The sequence below is a fragment of the Lycorma delicatula genome, chromosome 9, assembly GCF_047948215.1.
Source record: "Lycorma delicatula isolate Av1 chromosome 9, ASM4794821v1, whole genome shotgun sequence".
NCBI classification, from domain to species: Eukaryota; Metazoa; Arthropoda; class Insecta; order Hemiptera; family Fulgoridae; genus Lycorma; species Lycorma delicatula.
The window spans coordinates 80,198,699-80,219,894 of record NC_134463.1 but is presented as its reverse complement, the minus strand read 5'-3'; the positions used below and the strand labels follow the sequence as shown (position 1 = coordinate 80,219,894).

Below are 21,196 nucleotides of genomic sequence, written 5' to 3'. Positions count from 1 at the left end.
GGATTCACCTTGAAATTGCATTTGTTATATGTTATTATTTTTATTATGGTGCATCAGTTGAATCATGCAAGCAGGTTAAACTTTTAGGATTTTAATTTGACCAGTGAATGTGGGTTACACATTTATAGGAGCTGAAAGTAAAATATCTAAAAATGCTAGACATGATAAGAATTCTATCTAATATTTGTTGAGGAGCTGATTGAGAATTCATGTTGAGCTTTTACTGAAGTCTGGTCCATTCTTGTTTGGACTATGGCTGCATGGGCCTATTCATCCACATGAGCCACTGTTTTTAGGATACTCGATCTAGTTAGTCATTCATTCATCTGTCTTGCTACAGGTGTGTTTTGTTCAAGCCCCGTGGTAAGCCTACTAGTGGATAGTGGGGAGCCATCTCTTTGGCATAGATGAAACCAAATGATCTGCTCCTACGTAGCACACATTGAAGCGCAACAAATCATCCAACTTATGACGTTGTGTTCTCCAACCCGTATCTTAATTGATTTAGGATCAGCTGAGATCTATTAAACCACTAGATCCATCGTCTTATCTTATTTGTAAATGTACAATTATCTCCACTTGTTACTGTTGATGTTATCACTCCTCCTTGTTTTGCGGTCTTCTCTCATAAATTATTGCTATAGGCTTTTTCATAATCAAAAAGAGTACAATCCAGTTATGATAAAAATTATATAATATAAGTAGTTTGAATCCTGATTGTATAGTTTATGCAGATGGATTTAAAAATGATAATTCTGTTGGTTGTATTTTTGTGGTTGGCAATAGAAAAGTTTGGCCTTCCCAGTATTGTCGTTGTTTTTGCCGCAGAGAAGTATGGTTTTTAATAAGGTCTTAAATGTAGTTCAATATTTCGACTTAGCAGTTCAGGTTCCATGAGTGCCTTGCAGGTGATTACTTTAGATTCCCTGTTTGTGAGATTCAGTCTGTTATTTCTGAAATGACTTGGCATAACATAAGTGTGAGCTTCTCTAGATGCCCAGCCATATTGGAATTTCAGGCAATGAATATACTGATAGTGTGGCGAAAGTTTTACTAACTGCATTGTTTCTGGAAGTCTTGTCTTGCTAAAGCAGGTGGTTCGTGAAGAGTGGCAAAGTGAATGGAATGATACAGTTAACAGTTAAGAAAACTGTATTACAGTTTTTATGCAGGAAACCATTGAAAGGATGTTATTATTAAAACATCTTAGGAGATGTGTGTGTTGTGTTTTACAATCCACGAAACCAATAATTCTTGTGAAATTGAAATGTTAACCTATTCACATTCACCATTCTCACCAGATTTAGCTCTCTGTGACTTTCAATTCTTTCTGCATTTGAAGAGGAGTATTCTTCATTGATGGAATGAGAAAACCGGTTCTTCGTTGCGAGACATGTGTTACTGTTAATGGTGATCACGTAGAAAAATAGTTTGTCGCAAAAAAAAAAAAAACATATTTTTATGCTGTATTTGTTTCATTTGACTATCTCTTTTCATTTGCGAGTTATAAGCGACTGCATTACATTTCAGTTATACCTCTTCTAATGTAGGTAACTACTTAAAGATTTAGACATATATGTTAGTTATTAACTAGACCATTAGTTATATGCTATTTAGCACTGGCAATGTATTAATGTATAATTAAAATCCTATTGGAGGCTAATGATTTTTATTTGTAAATAGGCTTCCTTCACTTTAAAAGTATTATAAGTTTTGTGTATTACTTCCTTCACTTCTTGCTTCACTATATTGTTCATGTATTAAATCAATTGGTGTCAAGCAGAAATAAAGATTTCACGGTAACAACACTGCTAAAAGCTAACAAACCGTTAAAAATGTGAATTATTGAGTACTGTTGGATGAACCCATTTAAGTCTTGCAATATCGACCTTCCTTTTACTGGGACTATTTTACAGTAGAAAAACATCTTGGTTAGTAATTTAAGAGATAATTATAGTTTTATGATATTTCTGAATGGTTAGATGGTTGGAAATCTCTCTTTTGTTATCATCAGCTTTAAACAGAGAGCTTGCTATCTAGTAAAAGTAAGGAAGTTCTCAAAAAAGAAATTAAAAAATTACTGAAAGTTATATAAGTGATCACATACATAATGCCGACTATACAAGTTTTAATTTCAGTACATGCTACCAGCATTTGTTGCTAAATCATATAAAAAACTACTTCAAGATTAAAAAAGTGTATCCAGAAATCATTGTTTTCTGTTTATGATTATAGGGATATTGAAAAAAAACAACAAACAATTAATATGAATGTGTTCCAAGTATATTATAGGAGTAGGAAACATTTATGGATATCATCTAATTTATTCAAAGAAAGAAAATCTAAAGAGTTTGTTCTAAAGAGTTGATTACTAATTCTGATTTTAAAACGAAAAAATGTATTTTTCTCATTTCTGGAATTCTTTTGTAATCAGAATATATCTTATTTATATTATCTTTGTTATAAGAAGTTTTACTGTATGTACATGATTAATTTAACATCTCAGGAGATAGTGATTGATTTACTATCTAATTACTGATATTTTTCTAGATGAAACTTAATGTCTATCATCAATAGTAATAAAATATATTCAAGATTTGTTTCAAAAGTTTTTGAGCTTTTATTAATAGGCCACCAAATTTAAACAGGAGAGTTTTTAAGTACAGTGCATCATTTTATGATTTGTTAACAAGAATAGAAAATGCATGGCTCTTTAATTATACTGGTTAAAAAAAGGTGAACATAATTCTGATAAAGTTAAAAGAAACTATCAGTAATTAATGTTTATTCCCTTCCTACTGATAGAAAAATTGGTTTTTATAAAACCATGTTAATAAATTTCTTTGTTTGTTATCTATATAAGAATCATTATTCTGGAATGTATTGTTTTAATGTAAGCAGACTTAGTGTTGCAACTGGATGTTTGCCGATTGTGATAACTTTGAGCCAGGTTCTAAACTTTAATGGTTGTCATTGTGTGCCTACTATGCTGTCTTTATTTAAGTGATTTCACCTGTAGATTACATCCCTTTTGTCATAGTCTTGAATGAACAATTTTATTTATACAATGTGTTGTCACTTCATTATAATGAATGTGCCTTATGGTTTACATTCATTATAAGTGTAATAAATAATAGTAAATTTTAATAAACAACAGTTTGTTTATTCAATAAGAATAAAATGTACATAAGAGGGTACTTTATTTATTTAAACCTACTTCTGGCTGTACTACCAATAATACTTAATGTGATCTTTTCAGCATGTGACAATTAAGGCCTTCCTATTCTGGCTTTATTAGCTTTATTATTATTTAGTGTAGGTTTTTCCAATAAGTTTGTGTTAAGTAGTAACTGAGGTGATGTTTAATAACCTTACTTTTATGAACACCGTACCAATGTAATGTTTGATTCAAGTTTAAAGGTTATGTTTATGTTAATTTATGGTATAAATGGTTTTATTGAGGATCCACAATATTCACTAAGTAGCATTCATATGCATTTATTGGTGTATATTTTCTCTTGGCAGAGGTCATGACACTAGTCCTTGGAATCGTGGATCAATATATAGATCAACTTACCGACTGAAGGGATGTACTATTTACTTATAACTTGCTAATATAGAGATAAAATCAATAAATGACTATTGTCATTTATATCGTGGGGTCAATCCATTTAAAGTGTCCCAAAAAACATAAGCTGGTTGCTTGACCAATTCATAAAAAAAAATTAAAACTTACCCATTGTTTGCTACATGTTTCAGAACCTTAAAAATATTTTGTTTTTTAATTTTTTATTTAAGCAGTTTACCTTTGGCGGCCATTTTTGTTATGGTGTGCACACCTATTTTTGTGATTGTAAGGGTTTATGGAAAAAATCATAACTAGAATACTATTGGTCCTGGAAGGATGAAACAAAAAGCAATTTAATCATATTTTCTCAGTGTAAATGATTGGTTTAGTGGTTTATTTACCTACCTGTCTTATTTATATAAGAAAATTACCAATAAGGTTGAACATGAAAAACAGTGAAATTTCACTTTTGGTAATTTTTTCAAGACACACAGGGATGGCATTCACAGTTTGAATTATTTTTTATGTGTAGGTATATGTTAGTAGTTTTACCATAAATAATATTAATGGTAATATACTTACCACTAAATTTTTATGAATTTTTGAAAAGTAAAATTCAAATTTTGCTTGAAATAACTCTGATGGAGCTGATGATAAAATCTCAAATTTGCACAATTTTTCAGTGTTTTCGTAGATGTTATGGTAAATAAAAAGATTTCAAAAATCATGAAAACCTGTTAAAAGCACCATAAATTAAAAGAAACCATTTTCAATCACTAATAAATGCTCCAAGTGGTTTTTTCTTCTTTGACCTTCGCTTTTTTTATATTTAGTGCCTATGTTGTTGAAATTGACGAGTTCAATATTTGTAAAATAGTTTTTTTTTTTTAAATTAATGATAACTTAACAATACCAGTAACTTAATACAATTTTGATTCAAAAATGCTTGCAAAACTTACCCAAACTGAGATTTCAATCGGTAGCTTACATCTTTTTTCACGAATTAATTTTTATTTTTATATTGATTTATTTTTGTAAACGCTACTGAAGAAAAACAAATGTAGCAAAATTTTAATTATTCAATGAAATAACCTGTTTTTGTAGCAATGAAAGTTTATTATTTAGTGTGGTTAATATAGTTCTTTGTTCTGCTGAGAAAAAATACTTTTGAAACAGTTAACACAAAGAGACTTTCCAGGAACTAAATTTAAATTTGGAAAAATGTGTTCTTTAAGAGCTTGTTCTAATGTTATTTGTCTTAAGTTTCTCTTAACTTTTTTTTATTATGAGTTCTCAAAGGGTCATAACAGATCTGTCCATAAAGTGACTGAATTTTGACAAAAACGTTTTTTCATGATATTTACAAACGCTAATGACATCTGAATTAACACGTAAAAAAATAAGTTGTTGGTTTTCATCACTAAATTCACAAATTTTAATGAGTTCTTTTGGCACTGTTCTATATACTGTTTTATGACTCTTCATTCACATAAATTCGTATGGAATATTGTTCTTCCATTGTTTTTTATGAAATTGCTTGAAAATAATGTAAAAATGAATTGAATTTAAAATTTGCAAATATAATTTTATTAAGTAAAACTTATTTATTTAATAAATACTTCAAAACACAGGATGACATTTTCAACACTGTAAAGATGTGAGCAGGTCACTGACTAATGTCAGTCTGACCAGTGTGTAACTGCAAAGCTAAATGATGCAACAAACATTAATGAGCACGTTGCAACATGAATTTTCCTGACAATTGGAAATTACTTCAAGCTCCTGTTATAACATAAACACAGCAATTGAATGGTTCAAATAAGTCTGTTACAACTAAAAATATTATAATAATATATCATTTTTAATAAAAATATTAAAGTGCCAAGAAGACAAGAAATCCCCTTGGAGGAATTATTTTAGCAAATCAAAATGGTATTGCTTTTAATAGTTTTTTCATGAATTTTGAGAGGTTATAACTTTTTTATTACTGCAGTACACAAGAAACCTTTTTATTTGCCATAAACATCTACAAAAACACTGTAGGTAATGCAAATTTGAGATTTTTATCACCAGCCCAATCAGAGTTATTTCAAGCCAAAATTTGAATTTTAGTTTTCAAAAAATCATGTAGATTTAGGTGTCAGTGTATCACCATTAATATTATTTGTGGTAAAATTACTAACATATACCTACATGTAAAAAAATAATTGAAACTGTGTATACCATCTGTGCCTCTTGAAAAAAATTATCAAAAGTGAAATTTCATAGTTTTTCATGTTCAATTTTATTGGTAATTTTCTCATAGAAAGAAGAGTGGTAGGTAAGTAAACCATTGGACCAATCTTTACCTTGAGAAAATATGAATAAATTGTCTTTTGTTTCTTACTTTCAGGACCAATAGTTTTTTGTTATGATTTTTTCCGTAAACCCTTAGAATCACAAAAATAGGTGTGCGCACTGTAACAAAAATGGTCACCACAGGTAAAGTGCTTAAATAAAAAAATAGTTTTAATGTCCTGGGACATGTAGGAGTCGTCTAGTGGGTAAGTTTCATTGTTTAAATTGGTCAAGCAACCACCTTTGGGTCACTTCAAATGTATTGACCCTGAGAAGTGTGTCGATGATTTTTATTGTAATGGCATCCTGTGCTAAAAAAATTAAATTGCATTAATCTCAATCTGTATCTGTGGTGTCAGCCCAAAAAAAAACCATAATTAATTTATGATTTTATACATCTTGCCAAATGCTTTTCCAATCTTAGAAAAATAATGATGGCTGTGTAATCATCTGAAAGTAAAAATCACAGAATATTTTACTTTGTAGAATAGCAAACTGCATTAGTTTTTTTTCCGCAGACTAATAAAGATAGCATAAAGTGATTAAATTTAGAATACTTGTAAGATCACTGCTGTTATTCCTTGGTTTTAATTTATTGCTGTGTTATATCAATAACACTATGGTTATTGATATATATTTCAAAAGTTCAGAAGCTCTTTAAACAAAATTCTGTTTGATAAATTACACTACTGATTTTTATTTCAAAATATTTTTTCCCTAAATTCTTTTCTTATGCTGTAATTGTGGAGCTTTTAAAAAGCACAGAAAATCAGTTAAGTATGTAGAATCGATCATAATGCAATACTAACAAGGGTATATTTTGTAAGGTATTTGTTATTTAGTTGACAGATTTATTTTTTAATATATTGTACACATTTGAGTTTTCTTTCTCTCCCTCTGGCCTTTCCCTGTAGCTTTCAGAATTGCAGCAATCTGAACTGTATTTTCATGAATCGAATCATAGTAGGTTTGCAGAAGATTGTAGTTTCAACAATATTTTGAAATATTTTTATGGTTATTTCTAGTGTAAATCATGGGAGCATATGAATTCATAATGTAGATGAATTTATCTTTCAGAAGATCTGATTAATATTGTGGATTCAAAAATTACTTCAGGATAAAAAAATAAAGTAATTATGCCTATTTTCCTACGTAGCTTCTATCAGTACAGTGGGATTTACTGTTACATGATCTAGTTTTTGGATTTAGAAATTGAACAAAGCCTTTTATACAAAAAATGAATTTTTGGTGTCTGCAACTCGCTTTACAATTAATTTGAAACTAGCCTAAAAGGGAACCTCTTCTGTTAGAAAAAATGGTGAAAACACTTAATGCCAAGTCTATTTTACAAGGCATGATGAATTTGTTACTAGCGGGAAGATGTTATATGAATTGTCGAGTTCAAGTAGCAATGTTTGGCCAAACTTGCATGATGCAGGACATTTGGTTAGCTATGTATATTGTAATTAGTGTAATGTTGATTTTTTAGTTTTGTACCCCCTCGGAATGCATTTTCGGCATTCAGTATAAATATAATTTTTGATAGCTCAAATAGTTTAATAGCATTCTACAGAAAACAGTCTGAATTTAGGAAAATTTAAGAAAGGGGGTACTGAACAGTCTGTTCTTGGAGTATAAGCCACCCATCACGTATCAAATCAGGCACATGCTGTCGCTCTATTTCATTGAACTCTTGACCTATTGTTCTCACCATTCCATTATTATTTTAGGTATTTTAATCATACACCTCGCATATCTGGTAAATTTCAGCTAGTTTCAGGTTTCTTTCGTTATGAAAAAAGATAAAAAACCAGAAAACTGAGATCATATTTCATAATGAGGGAGGTTCAACTTCAAAAGTTAATGTACAGAGCATATTTGTAAACATAATTTTTTATTCTTTAAAATTATATAATTTTTTTAAATATCAGTACACCTGTAGAATTGAATGGCAAAAAGATTTTCTGTGTTCACCATCCAAACACCTGTGTACACTAGTTGGTATGAACATCTCTTGAGATATCTGATTTCGCTTTTTATTTTATCTTTTCTGAGAGAATTCAGATCCTTATTTTCTTAAAATACTGAATATTTAATAATAGTAGTTAATATTTATTATAATTAGCATTGAATTTGCAATAATTATAACTTAAAATATTTAGTTGCATCATAATTCATGCTCCTGAATTTTTTAAGAATATTTTCAAAAAAATATTAAGTCTCATATCATTTTCTCAACGACTATCAATCACATTTTAATTTCATTATAATTATGAAAAATCATTTCCTTATGCAAATCACACACTACTTTTAGATAAAAAATGTAGGTCAAAAGAGCAGGTGAATTACATGAGTAAGTATGTTATATAGTTTTAAGATTATTATTGTAATGACGATATAAGTATGTAATAAGAAAATGGTGTTGTGTCAGTTTGGTTAATTAATTTGATTCCTTTTAAAATAAAACTAATTTTTTTTTGTGGGAGTATACATAGAACTATGGAATTTCTATTGGTTTTCAGTAAAGTTGAAGTGCGTTTAATATTTTTATATTTAAAAAGTTTTAATATTTACTTTGTGATAGTGTAGTATATTTAAGTCATTTGTGAATTTTTTTAAAATTATCAGAAATATAAATTACTTAAAATAAACATTATTAATGTTTTATTGACAGTTTTATGGTAAGTATTGTGTAAATAATTGTTTTCTTGTTCCTTTTAATTTTAGTGATATTGATAAAAAAAAGAATCACTGCAATTTACAGTATTACTGAATTGTGTTTTAATTTATTCATGTAATTTGAATTACTCTATGTTGTTTTTATAGGCTAGTTTTTTATTAGGTTACAACTAGAATTAATTTATCTGTGAATTAGAACTTATTTGGCTGTGAATTTTGAGTTCTGTTTTACATGCTTTTTTAAATGGCTTTGTAATTTAACATATTCTTTCTACTAGTTAAGTCATTGTTTTTCCTTGTCATTGATTCCATCCTGTGCCTTGATAAGTTTGTGAAAACATTTGTAGAGGGTTAGATTTCTGTTACTGATTTTACAAAGGTCAGTATCTGATTATTGTGTTAAAAATATCTTTATCCCAGATTTAATTTTCCCTTCCATTTTCCAATCTATATGATATGAACTAATTTTATTTTTATGGTTTTTTATAATTTTATGACATTTTGGAAGTAAGCAATGTCATCCTTCAGGGATTTGCTAGTAAAAAAAATGATGTTAAAAGAATGCATTTTTGTATGTCACTTCAAGAAAGTAAAATTGAGTGTTCGCATATTGTGATTTACTGTACTAATATAAGTAACAGAAATTAATATTTTATACAGACAATGATTGAACCAAATAGGATACTGTATTATAATTCTTCAGTAATGAAGTTTTGCTCCCATCAGTTTTAAAATTTACCTGCTCTTGTTTAGCTATTTCAGATGTAGCCAATAAACTTGTTACATTTTGCCTGAAGTCATTTCTAAAATTAGTTTCTTTGTATCAATTTATCATTTATTCAGTTTAATTTTGTGCACTCAACCATACAATGAAATAAAGAACTTATATTTTTGTAAAAGTAATTATTCAGCACCAAAATTATAAGTGTGAAAATTTTACTAAGATAGATGTTATGATTTTGTTTTAGGCAGTAAATTGGTTTTTCCAAATTTAATTTGGAATAATAAGGCAGGTGTCCTGCTCAACTGCAGTAATTTAAGTTATATGTGTTAAAACCAAAAGAGCTCCTTTGTTCATTGATCCTGATTGAATAATATTTATTCATACCTGAATAAAACTATTTTCAAACTGTACTTATTCCCAGTTATGTTTATTTGTACTGTTTCCGGGTGTTGTGTAGGTTGTAGGTGGCTCAGTTGTGACAATTGATATACAAGAAGTATACTGAAAGTAAAAGTTGGTGGTTGCGATAAAATGTGACTGGGCACAGTGAATCAGATGGCACTAGTGCAGTAGCTTCATTTATTTAATTAGGTACCATCAGTAATGTTTCTAGTTTTCTCAAAATAAGCGGGATGGCTGTAACATAAACAATTTCCTGGGAAGTCCAGTTTGTAATTGTATTTTTCATTGCAAAAGTTCAGTGGTGGTGACTGTCCCCTGTGAATTGTGTGATATTTACAGCATAAAATAACAAATAAATGTAAGGCAATGATGAATCCATGAAGATTATACAAATATTCATTTTTGTGGAAATCTTATTAACTAACACTTCACCATTAGTATTCTTAGAATTAAATTTCATGATAGTGTACAGAGTTTCTCTAAAACGACAATTACAAATAGGGGAAATATCTTATATACAGTAGTGCATATTACAAATTGCTGCGTGCATTGTTCAGAAGATTACTACACCAATGGAAAATTTTGATCACACCCTGTTTTTCTATTATAAAAAGTTGCAGTAATTTATTTCTAAATAAACTGTTATCAATGGAGTGTACCCAGAGCATTCATAAGTGAATGTTCTACTTGCACACATACTGTAATGTTTTCATGTGTGCTGTGCTGTTTTCATTCACAATATGTTGATGAAAACATAATGGATAAATTTCTGTAGTTAGGAAAGCATACAAGAAAATCTAACCTTTATATGTTATGATTCAGAATTTTCTTAATGATTTATGTTTCGTCTGGATATTTAAATATAAGCTGGAACTATAATGTCAATTTCTGAAGTTTGGTCTCGTTTCTCATTTTCACTGTTTACCCTTTTCACTGTTTACCCTTTCTCTTTTATAAGATTATTATAATTTCCTATAAAAAGTCTAAATACTGAATTAGACATCTTTGTAACTGTAAAGTTTTATTTTGTGTCTACTTTTCCTTCCACGTGCAAGTAATGTAACTCACAAATTCTGGCAGTTTTAAAAAAAAAAATTGTATTTGATATGTTATACAATTTTATAATTGTGATTTAATGATAGGTTGTTTATTATTTTATATATTTTTGGTAATTGTAACAGTTTTTTTTTTTTTGTATCTCTGTAGAATAAATATTTCATTTAAGATTGGATATTAATTATAAAATCTATATGTTTTTGTAGAGAAAAAGTGATGATCAATGTTGAATAAATATAAGCGAGCGTGACAGCCGACATCTGGTGTGATGTATCATTACAAAACATTGTAATAATAGGTAAATTCCTTGTCAGCTATACATTACATGAATGTGTCACTGATTTTACATTACAGTTGTGAAGAAATTATCTGACTGATGATGGAAAAACCTTATTCAGGAAATAATTACCCATTGAACAGGTGAAAAGATTGTATTGTAAACATATCTTAACCTTTCAAGAAAAATAGGTCAGTTTTGATTATAACCTCACAGGTGCTTTCTTGCTTAGTTCTGTGTGAGTAAAATGAGCTTTATTTTATAATTGTTAAATTAATAGTTTTGATGCTTCTACCATTTACTTATTTTTCTGTTAATATTTTACATTATATATGGACATCCTAAGTCTATAAGGTAATATCAGGAAATTGTCATTTATAAATTGCTTCTCAGCGAAAAGGGATGGAAGTATTAATTTCTGGCAGTGGTTTATTGATTGCAATCAGGAATGAAGATTGAAAGTGTGTTTTATGTGTAATCTATTAGCCCTTTCTCTGGCATACTAGAATTGGCTGTAAGATTTATTTGCTCTGTTAAAATTTCATAAAAATTGTATTTGCACAATTTCTCTCATGAAAGTAATTGAAAAAAAATAATAATAAATAGAAGAATTTGTAGTGGTTAAATATAAGCCCATAGATTAAGTTTTGAAATTTTAGATTTATAAAAATGTAGTAATGTGTGCATACTATCCAGAAAAATTCATAGTTTTATTCACTATTTACATCTTAAAGTACTGCGTGGAAGTGTCTCTAACTTGACCTGTTAGTTGACTGCACAACCTAGGTAAATTTTCTGGATTCCTAGACACTTTTAAAAATTACATTAGTAGTGTTTAAAAAAAAATCTCTTTCATTTGTTGTTACAATGCTTATTCAGTTAGCAGTTTTAAAATTAAAAAATAAATATTCTAAATGCATAATTTCTGTTTTTTAACTAATTTTAAATGATATTTTTAAAAAATTAAAAAATAAAATTTTTTGTAACTATTATAGAGGATCATCCACTATCAAACTAGTATTCAATTACTAACCGACCGGATTTTTTTGTGAAAGGAATATTATAAATTATTACTTGCAAACCTGTTGTACAGTTAACTAGTGAATAAAAAAACCAGAATATATAAATTGATCACAGATAGAAACTTCCTCATTAAAATTCATGTACAACCTTAAATTGGATTAGATTTTTAGGTACCACTTCCTTGTTAAATTATCAAATAATGTCACCGACATGGTTCTTAGGTAAAATCCATTACAACCATTATCCAACCAAAATCCATTACAACCATTATCTAACCAAAATCCATTACAATTTTAAGATAAAAAACTGACGAAGAAGTTAGCTAGTGCTCCTTTCGACAGGGATTTTTTTTTACTGTAATTGTAGATAAAACCTGAAATTGATGGAACAATTAAAGTTGTAAAACAGGAGATTCCTTGATACATTCATGCACTAACTATTGTACTTAAGATTTCAGGATACCAATCTCATGACTTCTTTAGCAGAAGATCTTTTGGACAGAGTTTATTTTTAATGTGTGAGAATGGCAAAATTTTAATTGCACTCTTTACTTAGTGTTAGAAAAACAAGAAATTCCTTATATAGGTAGTTAAATTTTAAGTGCAAACTTAATTACTTAAGATTTATGGAAAAATATAAGAGCAGTAAAAAATTTAATTGCCCTGATGAAATATTATTAAAAACTAAGTTCCTAGATTTTTAAAATGTATGTGCAATCTTACTTACTCGAGGTTTGAAGTTCCAGCTCTTAACTTTCTTGTTCAGCTAGCACATACAACACGTAAATTTAACAAAAATTATGTGTAATCAAAATATAATTTTTACTGTTCAATTATGGTTTTAAAATGGGAAATTTTTGGGTACTTAAAATTTAACAAACTTTCAAAAATTTCATGTTATCATCTGATAACTAACAGCATTCAATAGTAGATGATATTTCTATAAAGATGTTTTTTTTTTTAAATATAAGATTAATAAAATGATTGCATTGTTACAATTCAAAAAAACAGATTCCTTGGTAGTTAAGATTTGTGTGTAAACCAAATTAAGATGAATGTCATTTGCTAACTTGCTTCCTCAGTCAGTTTATAATTTTTTGGAACTGTTTGTAAAATTTTACAGATAAAGATTTTAAAAATATTGAACCAATATGATAAACAACTGAAGAAGAAGTAGTAGTAATAGTAGTATAAAATTTGTCTGTAACCTAAAGTTGTATATAAATTTTATATAAAGTTGTATATGTTTTCAATATGCGATTATTTTAAAAATATTTTATTAGCATATCAAAAATGAATTTTATTGTTAAAATTATTAAAAAATGGAAAATTATATATTTCACGAAATAATTAACTTTGTTAAAGGAAAATCATCAGAAACATTATAACTGAAACTCCAGATTATGTTTATTTCAGAAATTAAAAATTTATATAACATTCTTATTCATTTTTCCTTTATTTTATTCATTAACTGCCCATGTTATATAATAATCACATAATCCATGTCTTGTCTTCCAGACTGTTTTACTTTTCTAGCTCTTTCTAAGAAACTAATTACAATAATTTTTAAGAAACGTTTTAGGTTTTTGTATTTATACTTCCCCAATCAGTACTACAGGATGTCATGGAATGGGCTGGTACAATTTGAAATACTTTTTACATTTTAAAGACAGTGACATCACTGAACTTAAGCTTCTCTTTTTTATCGTTCTGATTAAACAGAGTATAATATTTTTACTATAATCAAATATTTTTTTTTTCTTTGACTAAATTTCCGTAAATTTACAAGTTTCATTTGCATTAACTAGGTAGAAATATATTTTTTTTGTTTATATTTAGTATGTCATTTTTGTATTATAAAATTGTTTTTTATATTTTTTAGGCTAAGATTTATGAAGGGTTTTCCTTTATTTAAATTTGCCTTCTGTTTAAAATAAATACAATAATAAGAATTCAGGTGTTTTCTTAGAGGGTTCACTGTATTTAGGCTGTGCTATATTAGAAGTAAAGGTGCTTTGATTTGAAATTACCTACTATGTACATTGTAATATATAATTTGTGTAAGATATATTATTATTTACATTTACATTTGATGAAAGCCTGTAAATGTTTACTTGATTACTAACTTTCTTAACTTATTTAATTTGATAGTTTAAAATATATTTATGGCAAAAAAAGATAAATTCAAGTAAATTACCATTAATGTTATAACTGAAAATATCCAAAAACTTGTAGGACTGATAGTGCATGCGTTAGTTTCTCAATGAATTATGAAAATAAGATCACCTGGTCTGCAAGAAGCCAGTGTTAAGAGACTTCTAAGAATTTACTTTTGTTTATTGTAAATAAATTTTATTCTGTTAACCCAGTTAATATTAATAATTAGTATTAGAAGATGTTTTATGATTTATATAAATTAAAAGATTATTTTTATAAAATAATTATGTATTAAATAATAACTAATGTTAAATAAAACCTGTGAGGTTGCTTATTATTTTTAAATCCCTACCCAGTTGTCAGTTGTCACCTGCATTCTATTTGTTAATTATTGTTACAAATATTTATTCATAATCAAAATATTCCTATAATTTTTTTACATATACTTTGTTCTTTTTTTCTGCTTTAAAAATGGAACGTATTAAGGCTTTATTTTTTTATTTAGTTAGATCTTTTGTATTTTACTTTTTTTCAGGAAGTTTGTCTTTGTATGAAAACACGTTTTTTCTGCTTTTTCTCTTTTGTTTCTGTTATATCTATTTTAATTATTATTTTTGTCATGTATAATTTTATTTGATTACAGATTGAAAGTTAAACAGGAACTAGCTGCAGAGAAGGATGCTAAACCGTTAAGGTTGGACAGAATTGATGAAGAAAAAGAAGAAGAAGATGATGAACATGTCAATGAACCATATGATGTTAAGGAGTTAAATCAGCGGCAGGATGAACAACAACAGGTCAATGATTCGGTTTCAAGTTCAAGTTATAGTGATAGCCGGGAAGAGGTTTTATGTATGAAAGATGAACCTGAAGATGATTGTGATGATGATGATGGTCGTGTTGGTGATTATGATAGTGTTAAAGAAGAGAAAGAAGAAGAAGAAAAAGAAAAGGAGGATGCTGATTATATTAAGATGAAAATGGAGGAAACATTAATAGAATTGATCCCAACTGAGGATATTCAAGAAGGAAATGACGAAAAGAAAGAAGATGACAAAGAAAAGGAAGTAGATGAAGATAAGGAAAAAGATGATATAGAAAAGGAAGATATTAAAAAAGAAGATGATGCAGTTATACGAATGGAAGATGATAAAGACAAAGAAGAGGAATATAAGACAAAGGAAGAAGATATAGGTATAGCAAAAGATGATGATGAAGAAATGGAAGATTGCAAAGAAATTGATGAGAGAAAAGAATTGGAAGAACAAGAAGTACTTAGCAAGGATGAGAATAATGAAATAGAAGAAAGAAAAGTGAGTGATGATGAAGATGAGGATTCAATAAGAAGTGACAAAATAGATGATGAAGATGGTGATAAAACTTCTGAAACATCTTCTGATTCATCTGAGAAAGATAGTGAAGATGGTGATAGCGATAGAAAAAGTCAGAATGAGAATTTAATTATTGATGTTAAAAAACAAAATATTAAACCAGTGGAAAAATGTTTAAGAATACATAGAGCTTGGTATGTTAAATTGGAGTCAACGTTTATAGATAAAAATAATTTGGATAGTGATGAAGAGGAAGTTGATTATGATGATGCTAAATTTTATTTTAAAACAGAAAAAAATGATGAACCATCAGTTGTAAATGACAGTTCTTTAAAAAGAAAAATAAGCAAGAGTGAATCACATGAAAATAATGAAGAAAAAACTGAAAGCAGTGATAATTATCAACCTCTTACTAAACGGAAGAATTTATTAAAATCAAACATTGTTGAAAATCCTACTGTAGAATTAGAACCGATAATTAGAACTGCAATTAGATCAAAATGGGATAGTGATTATGAACAAACTCCTGAACGTGAAAGGTATGAAGAAACTGTTGTCGGTGAAGGCTTTCAAAGAAGTAATGATGATGAGCGTTTTTCAGAATGGAAAAATAAAATTGTTCAAAAAGAAAAAAATGAATATAGTAATGAACAAGAAGAAAAGATCAGCCCGAATTATAAGTCTGATGAAGTTAATGATGTGAAGGAAATCTCTGACAATCAAAAAGATGATGCAGGTGAAATGCCGATGGATATTGACAGAGATGAAGATAGTCAAAATAGAGTTGACAATTTTAATGAATTACAGCCACATAATCGTGATGAATCAAAACATCGTTCGTCTGATATGGGTGAAAAGTTAGCTTCAGAATATGAAGAATTTTTAAAGATGGTTAGTTTTGAGGCCGGTCAAGAGGATAATAGAACAGCTGGTACAGATATCTCAAGATGTACTGATAAAAAGGGTACAGATGATGTTGATAATTCAAGAAAATCGGCTTCACCATGGGAGGATGATGATCTTGAACAACCTAATGTTGACTCATTAAGAACTGAAAAACGCCAACGGTCTGTTGATAATACTGTTGATGATGATTATAAAGAAGAAAAGAATAAAAAAATAAATAAAGAAACAATTATTGATGAAATTAACTTGGATAGTAAAATAAGTAAGAAAAAACTAAAGAAAAAAGCATTATCAAATATAAAGGCAAAGAAAAAGAAGGTTGTATCGTCTAAAGCAAAAAAGAAAATAAAAGATAAAAAACATAATAAACCAGGTCATAAAAGAAAACGTAGTATTTCCAGTAGTTCATCAAGCTCCTCTAGTTCATCATCATCAGATGAATCTGATAGTTCGGCTACAACTAGTAGTAGTAGTAGCAGCAGCAGTGATAGTTCAACAAGTAGTGACAGCGACAGCTCTGATTCAAGTAGCAACAGTTCAACCTCTTCGAGCAGTTCCAGCTCTTCAACATCATCTGGGGCTAGTTCTAGTGATAATAGGAAACAAAAGAAAAAGCGAGATAGGAAAAAGAAAAACTTAAAAGATAAGAAAAAGAAAGATAAATTGAAAAAGAAGAAGGTTAATACAAAACATAGTTCTAGTGATGAAGATGTTGGCAATAAAAAGAAAAGTAAATACAAGAAGGATAAATCAAAAAGAAAAGATAAACGTAAAAAAGAATTAAAACTCTTGTCAAAAGAAAAAAGTTCAAAGAAAAAATTAAAAATTGATAGTAAAGGGGATTTAAATGTGAATGAGAAAGATGATTTTATTAAAGATTATAAAGAATCAATGGAAGAAGAAAAAAATGAAAAAAATAAAAAGAGAAATAAACATAAAACGAAACATAATATTGAAAAACCATCTGGAGGTTTGAATATTGATCCTGCTGAATTAGAATTTGATAATGATAAAAATAATTTGAAAACTAAAGGCACAAAATTTCAGTCATCAACACATAAAAAGAAAAAGAAGAAGCAGACAAAACATAATATTGATAGCGATGATACAGATAGCGGGGATGAATTACATAAGCATTTAAAAAAATTAGAAACGGTTGGACATAAATTATTTCGAAAAGATAAGGGTGATGTGTTACAAGATTTAATTAAAGAAAAACAAAAATTGCTGCTTGCAGAAAATTTTAAAAGGGAAAAAAAGAAATGTAGTAAAAATGATGAAGATGATGATGATGATGATGATGTAGATGATTCAAGTGATAATGATAAAAAAACTCATGATTTAAAAGAAGATGTAATTGATGTTTTTAGTTTAAAAGAAAAATTTATGAATGAAGATATTGGTGATTTACTGAAATTAAAAAGTAGTAAAAGATCACGTATAATTAGTAGTGATAATAATGAATCAAATGATAGTTCAAAACAGAAGGTTGTAATTAATTTTTCAGCCGAAAAAAAGCAGTTTTATGAATGGGAAACTGTAAATGAGAATAGTAATAATACAAATCTTAGTGAAAAATTGAATGAAGAAAGAACATTAAGTAATTTAGGAAAGGTAACAAAAATACCATGTAATAAAGAAAATACTACAGTGTTAATGTGTACATCACAGTTATTTAACCCGACCAATAATAACAATACTCATAATACTGATGATTTATTTGATTTTGCATTTAAACGTAATTATAAAAAAGGGAGTTTAAATGATGAATCAAAGTTAAAGAAAGTAAATAAAGATCTCAATGAAGATTGTGAAAACAATATTTCAAATAGATATTTTAGTAAATCAGTTGATAATGAATTGTTAAATGAAAAAGAAGAAGATAAAAATAGTAAAGCTTTTTTAAATATTTGTAGCAGTATTGATAAAAGTAATAGTAATATTGTAAAAGAAAATGATATAGATTTTTTATTAAAAACTACCTCCCGGGCGAATTTAGATGAAAATAAATGTGAAAGAAAAGAACGAAAAAAGGATTTTGATAATATTAGTAAAGCAAGTGTTAGTACAAAATCGGATGTTACAAGTAGTCCTCGTATGAAAGTAAGTAATGATGACAATGAAGTTTCAAATGATTTTGATCCGCCCGAAACCTTATTTGATTACGATGTGGATAATTTTGTTTTAGAAAAAGATGTTAGTAGTGTTGAAAATGATAAAACCAAACATGATCAGGTTTCCTCTGTTCGTGATAAGGATGACAAATCTTCAGATTCAATTTGGCATTTTAAAACAATATCTAAAGAAAAATCTGAAGTGAAACAAAACAATGATGATATATTTGATTTAAAAATTGATCAGTTGAAATCCAAATCAGATCTATTGAAAGAAAATAATGAAAATGATGAGCGTTACAGTCCTTCAAACGAAATAGATGCATGCACAGAATCGCAGTCACCAGCATCTAGTATTAAATTTATTAATGATGGAAGTAATTCTGTTCAGAATTTGGGTGTTAATCAAGATACTTCATCGATGTTAGATATCCCTCTGCCACCAGTGTCAGATTCTTCAAAACCTTCATTACCTGCACCAGTTCCACCACCCCCTACACAAGCATCTTTATCGAATTCAATGTCAATACCTTTAATGAATGATTTAAAAACATCTACAAATATTTCATCTTTTAAAAATGTTTTCAGTATTTCTCTACCAGATAATAAAACTGCTGAAACAAAAACTTTATCTACAGCTACGTCAATCGTCGATAAATCTGGAAAAATGAATGATGAGAAGAATAAAAATGCTGCATCTGGTACAAAATTAAAATTTGATAAATCAAAAACAAAATTGAAAATGTCATCTGTATTTGATATGTTTGAAGATGATAATGATGATAAAAAAGTTACAAAACATGTTATATCTGATGATGAAATTAATGATTGCGACAATGATGAGCAGGAAGAGAATGTTTCTGATATCGGTAAAGGAGCAAAAAATGAAATAATTTTAAATAATGTAAGTGATGTTGATAGTTGTAATGCATTATCGACTTCAGTAACTGAGGATGTGCAGAGTATGAAGAAAAAATCTAGATGGGGTGTCAGGCCTAGTCAGAATGAACAGATTTCAGATGAAAGTATGGAGAAAAATGACGATAGACTAGATAAAAATATTAATGGTAATTTTTTTGATGAAGCAGTAAATGAATCTATTACAAAAACTAATGACATATTTTATACTCCTGCTGAAAATGTTACTGATATTAATTCTTACAATTTGACAGATTACATTAATCCCCCTCCAGATGATAGTAATACGCTTAGAAATATTGATAACGATAAAGAAAGTAATTTATCAAAAAATATTGATTCTAATGTAGCAACTGAGGAAGATGGAGGGAAATCAAAAATGATTGCCAGTGATGAAAAGAGAAATAAAAGTCGTTCAAGAAGTAGAAGCCGTAGTCGTAGCAAAGATAGAGAAATTAGGCATAGAAAAAGAGGTGATTATTCTGATGATCATTTTCATAGATCGCATAAAAGTAGTAGAGATCATAGAGATAGGCGTAGAGGACGTGAAAGTACTAGACGAAATGATAGAGACAGATCACGATCACGTGATCGTGATAGACATCGTTCATCGCGTTCAGAACGTCATCGTCATTACAGATCAGACCATAGACGATCTAGAGAAAGGTATAGAAAAGATAATTCACCTTACGATGATGGTAATAAGAAACGTGAAAGTAGGCGTTACGATGAATCAAAAGATAGGAAAAGTGTTGATAACTGTACTAATAAAGATAATAATGAAAAAAATTACTCTGAAGAGGATAATGTTGTGTTTGATGTAAATATTGTTATAAAACAGGAAAAAGAAGATGATTATGAAAAAGAAAATCAACAAAATTTGAATATTGTCCTTAATGATGATAAAAAGATCATTGAAGGTTGTATTGAGAAAAAACAGCCTAATATACCTCTTATAAATGAACCATTTTCTTCAGAATCTCCTAAAATATTAATTTCATCTGCTGATGTCAAAAAGGAAAATCAGAATTTAAAGAAAACATCGCCTCCTTCTCCTCTTGGATTTAAACGTAGTGTTGCAGATTCTACAAGTGACAATGATATTATTAAGCCAAAAAAATTAATCAAATATTCTACTGGTGAATTGTCACCAAAAAGAATTTCATTGGATGAACGGTTAGAACGTGAATTAGGTATGAAACAAGACACCCCACCTCCTCCCCCACCGCCGCCATTACCGCAGCAGGTACAGCATAAGGCTCAGCAACAACATTTTGGTTATAAACATCAAATTATTACTCAGACTCCTGCTCCCAATACTACTCTTCCATCTGTTGTTGGTTCTGCTGCTGATTATATAACTCCATTGACCAGTACAACTACTGCTGCTCCAATAAATTGGGATAATCCTGAAGCATTTATTGGTCCGCTTTCTTCTGCATCAGTGACTGTACACCCATTAACATCTCAGGTGCCACATTCTGTTCCCCAGGTGTTGCAGGTATGTTCGGCTAATATAATTATTTTTATGTAACACCTTAGTAATTATATTACACTTTTATATTTTATTCTTTATTGTAGTTACTATTTATTCTGTATTTACATTCTTTTTCCATTTGGTGAATAATGGGACATAATTGATAACAGATTTATGTCCTAAAGGAGGGAGTTGTCATTGTGTTTTGAAATAATATTACACATATAG

General features: G+C 28.6%; 1 protein-coding gene across 4 annotated transcripts in view; it reads left to right on the top strand.

Moving 5' to 3' along the window:
* The window catches only part of LOC142330595 (uncharacterized), a 111,561-nt gene that overhangs the window by 47,413 nt on the left and 42,952 nt on the right, over window positions 1-21,196 (top strand). For all 4 annotated transcript variants that reach the window (XM_075375988.1, XM_075375987.1, XM_075375986.1 and 1 more), the window contains exon 7: window positions 14,866-20,992. In XM_075375988.1, the coding sequence (XP_075232103.1) occupies window positions 14,866-20,992 (6,127 nt within the window). The remainder of the gene's footprint in view (window positions 1-14,865; window positions 20,993-21,196) is intronic.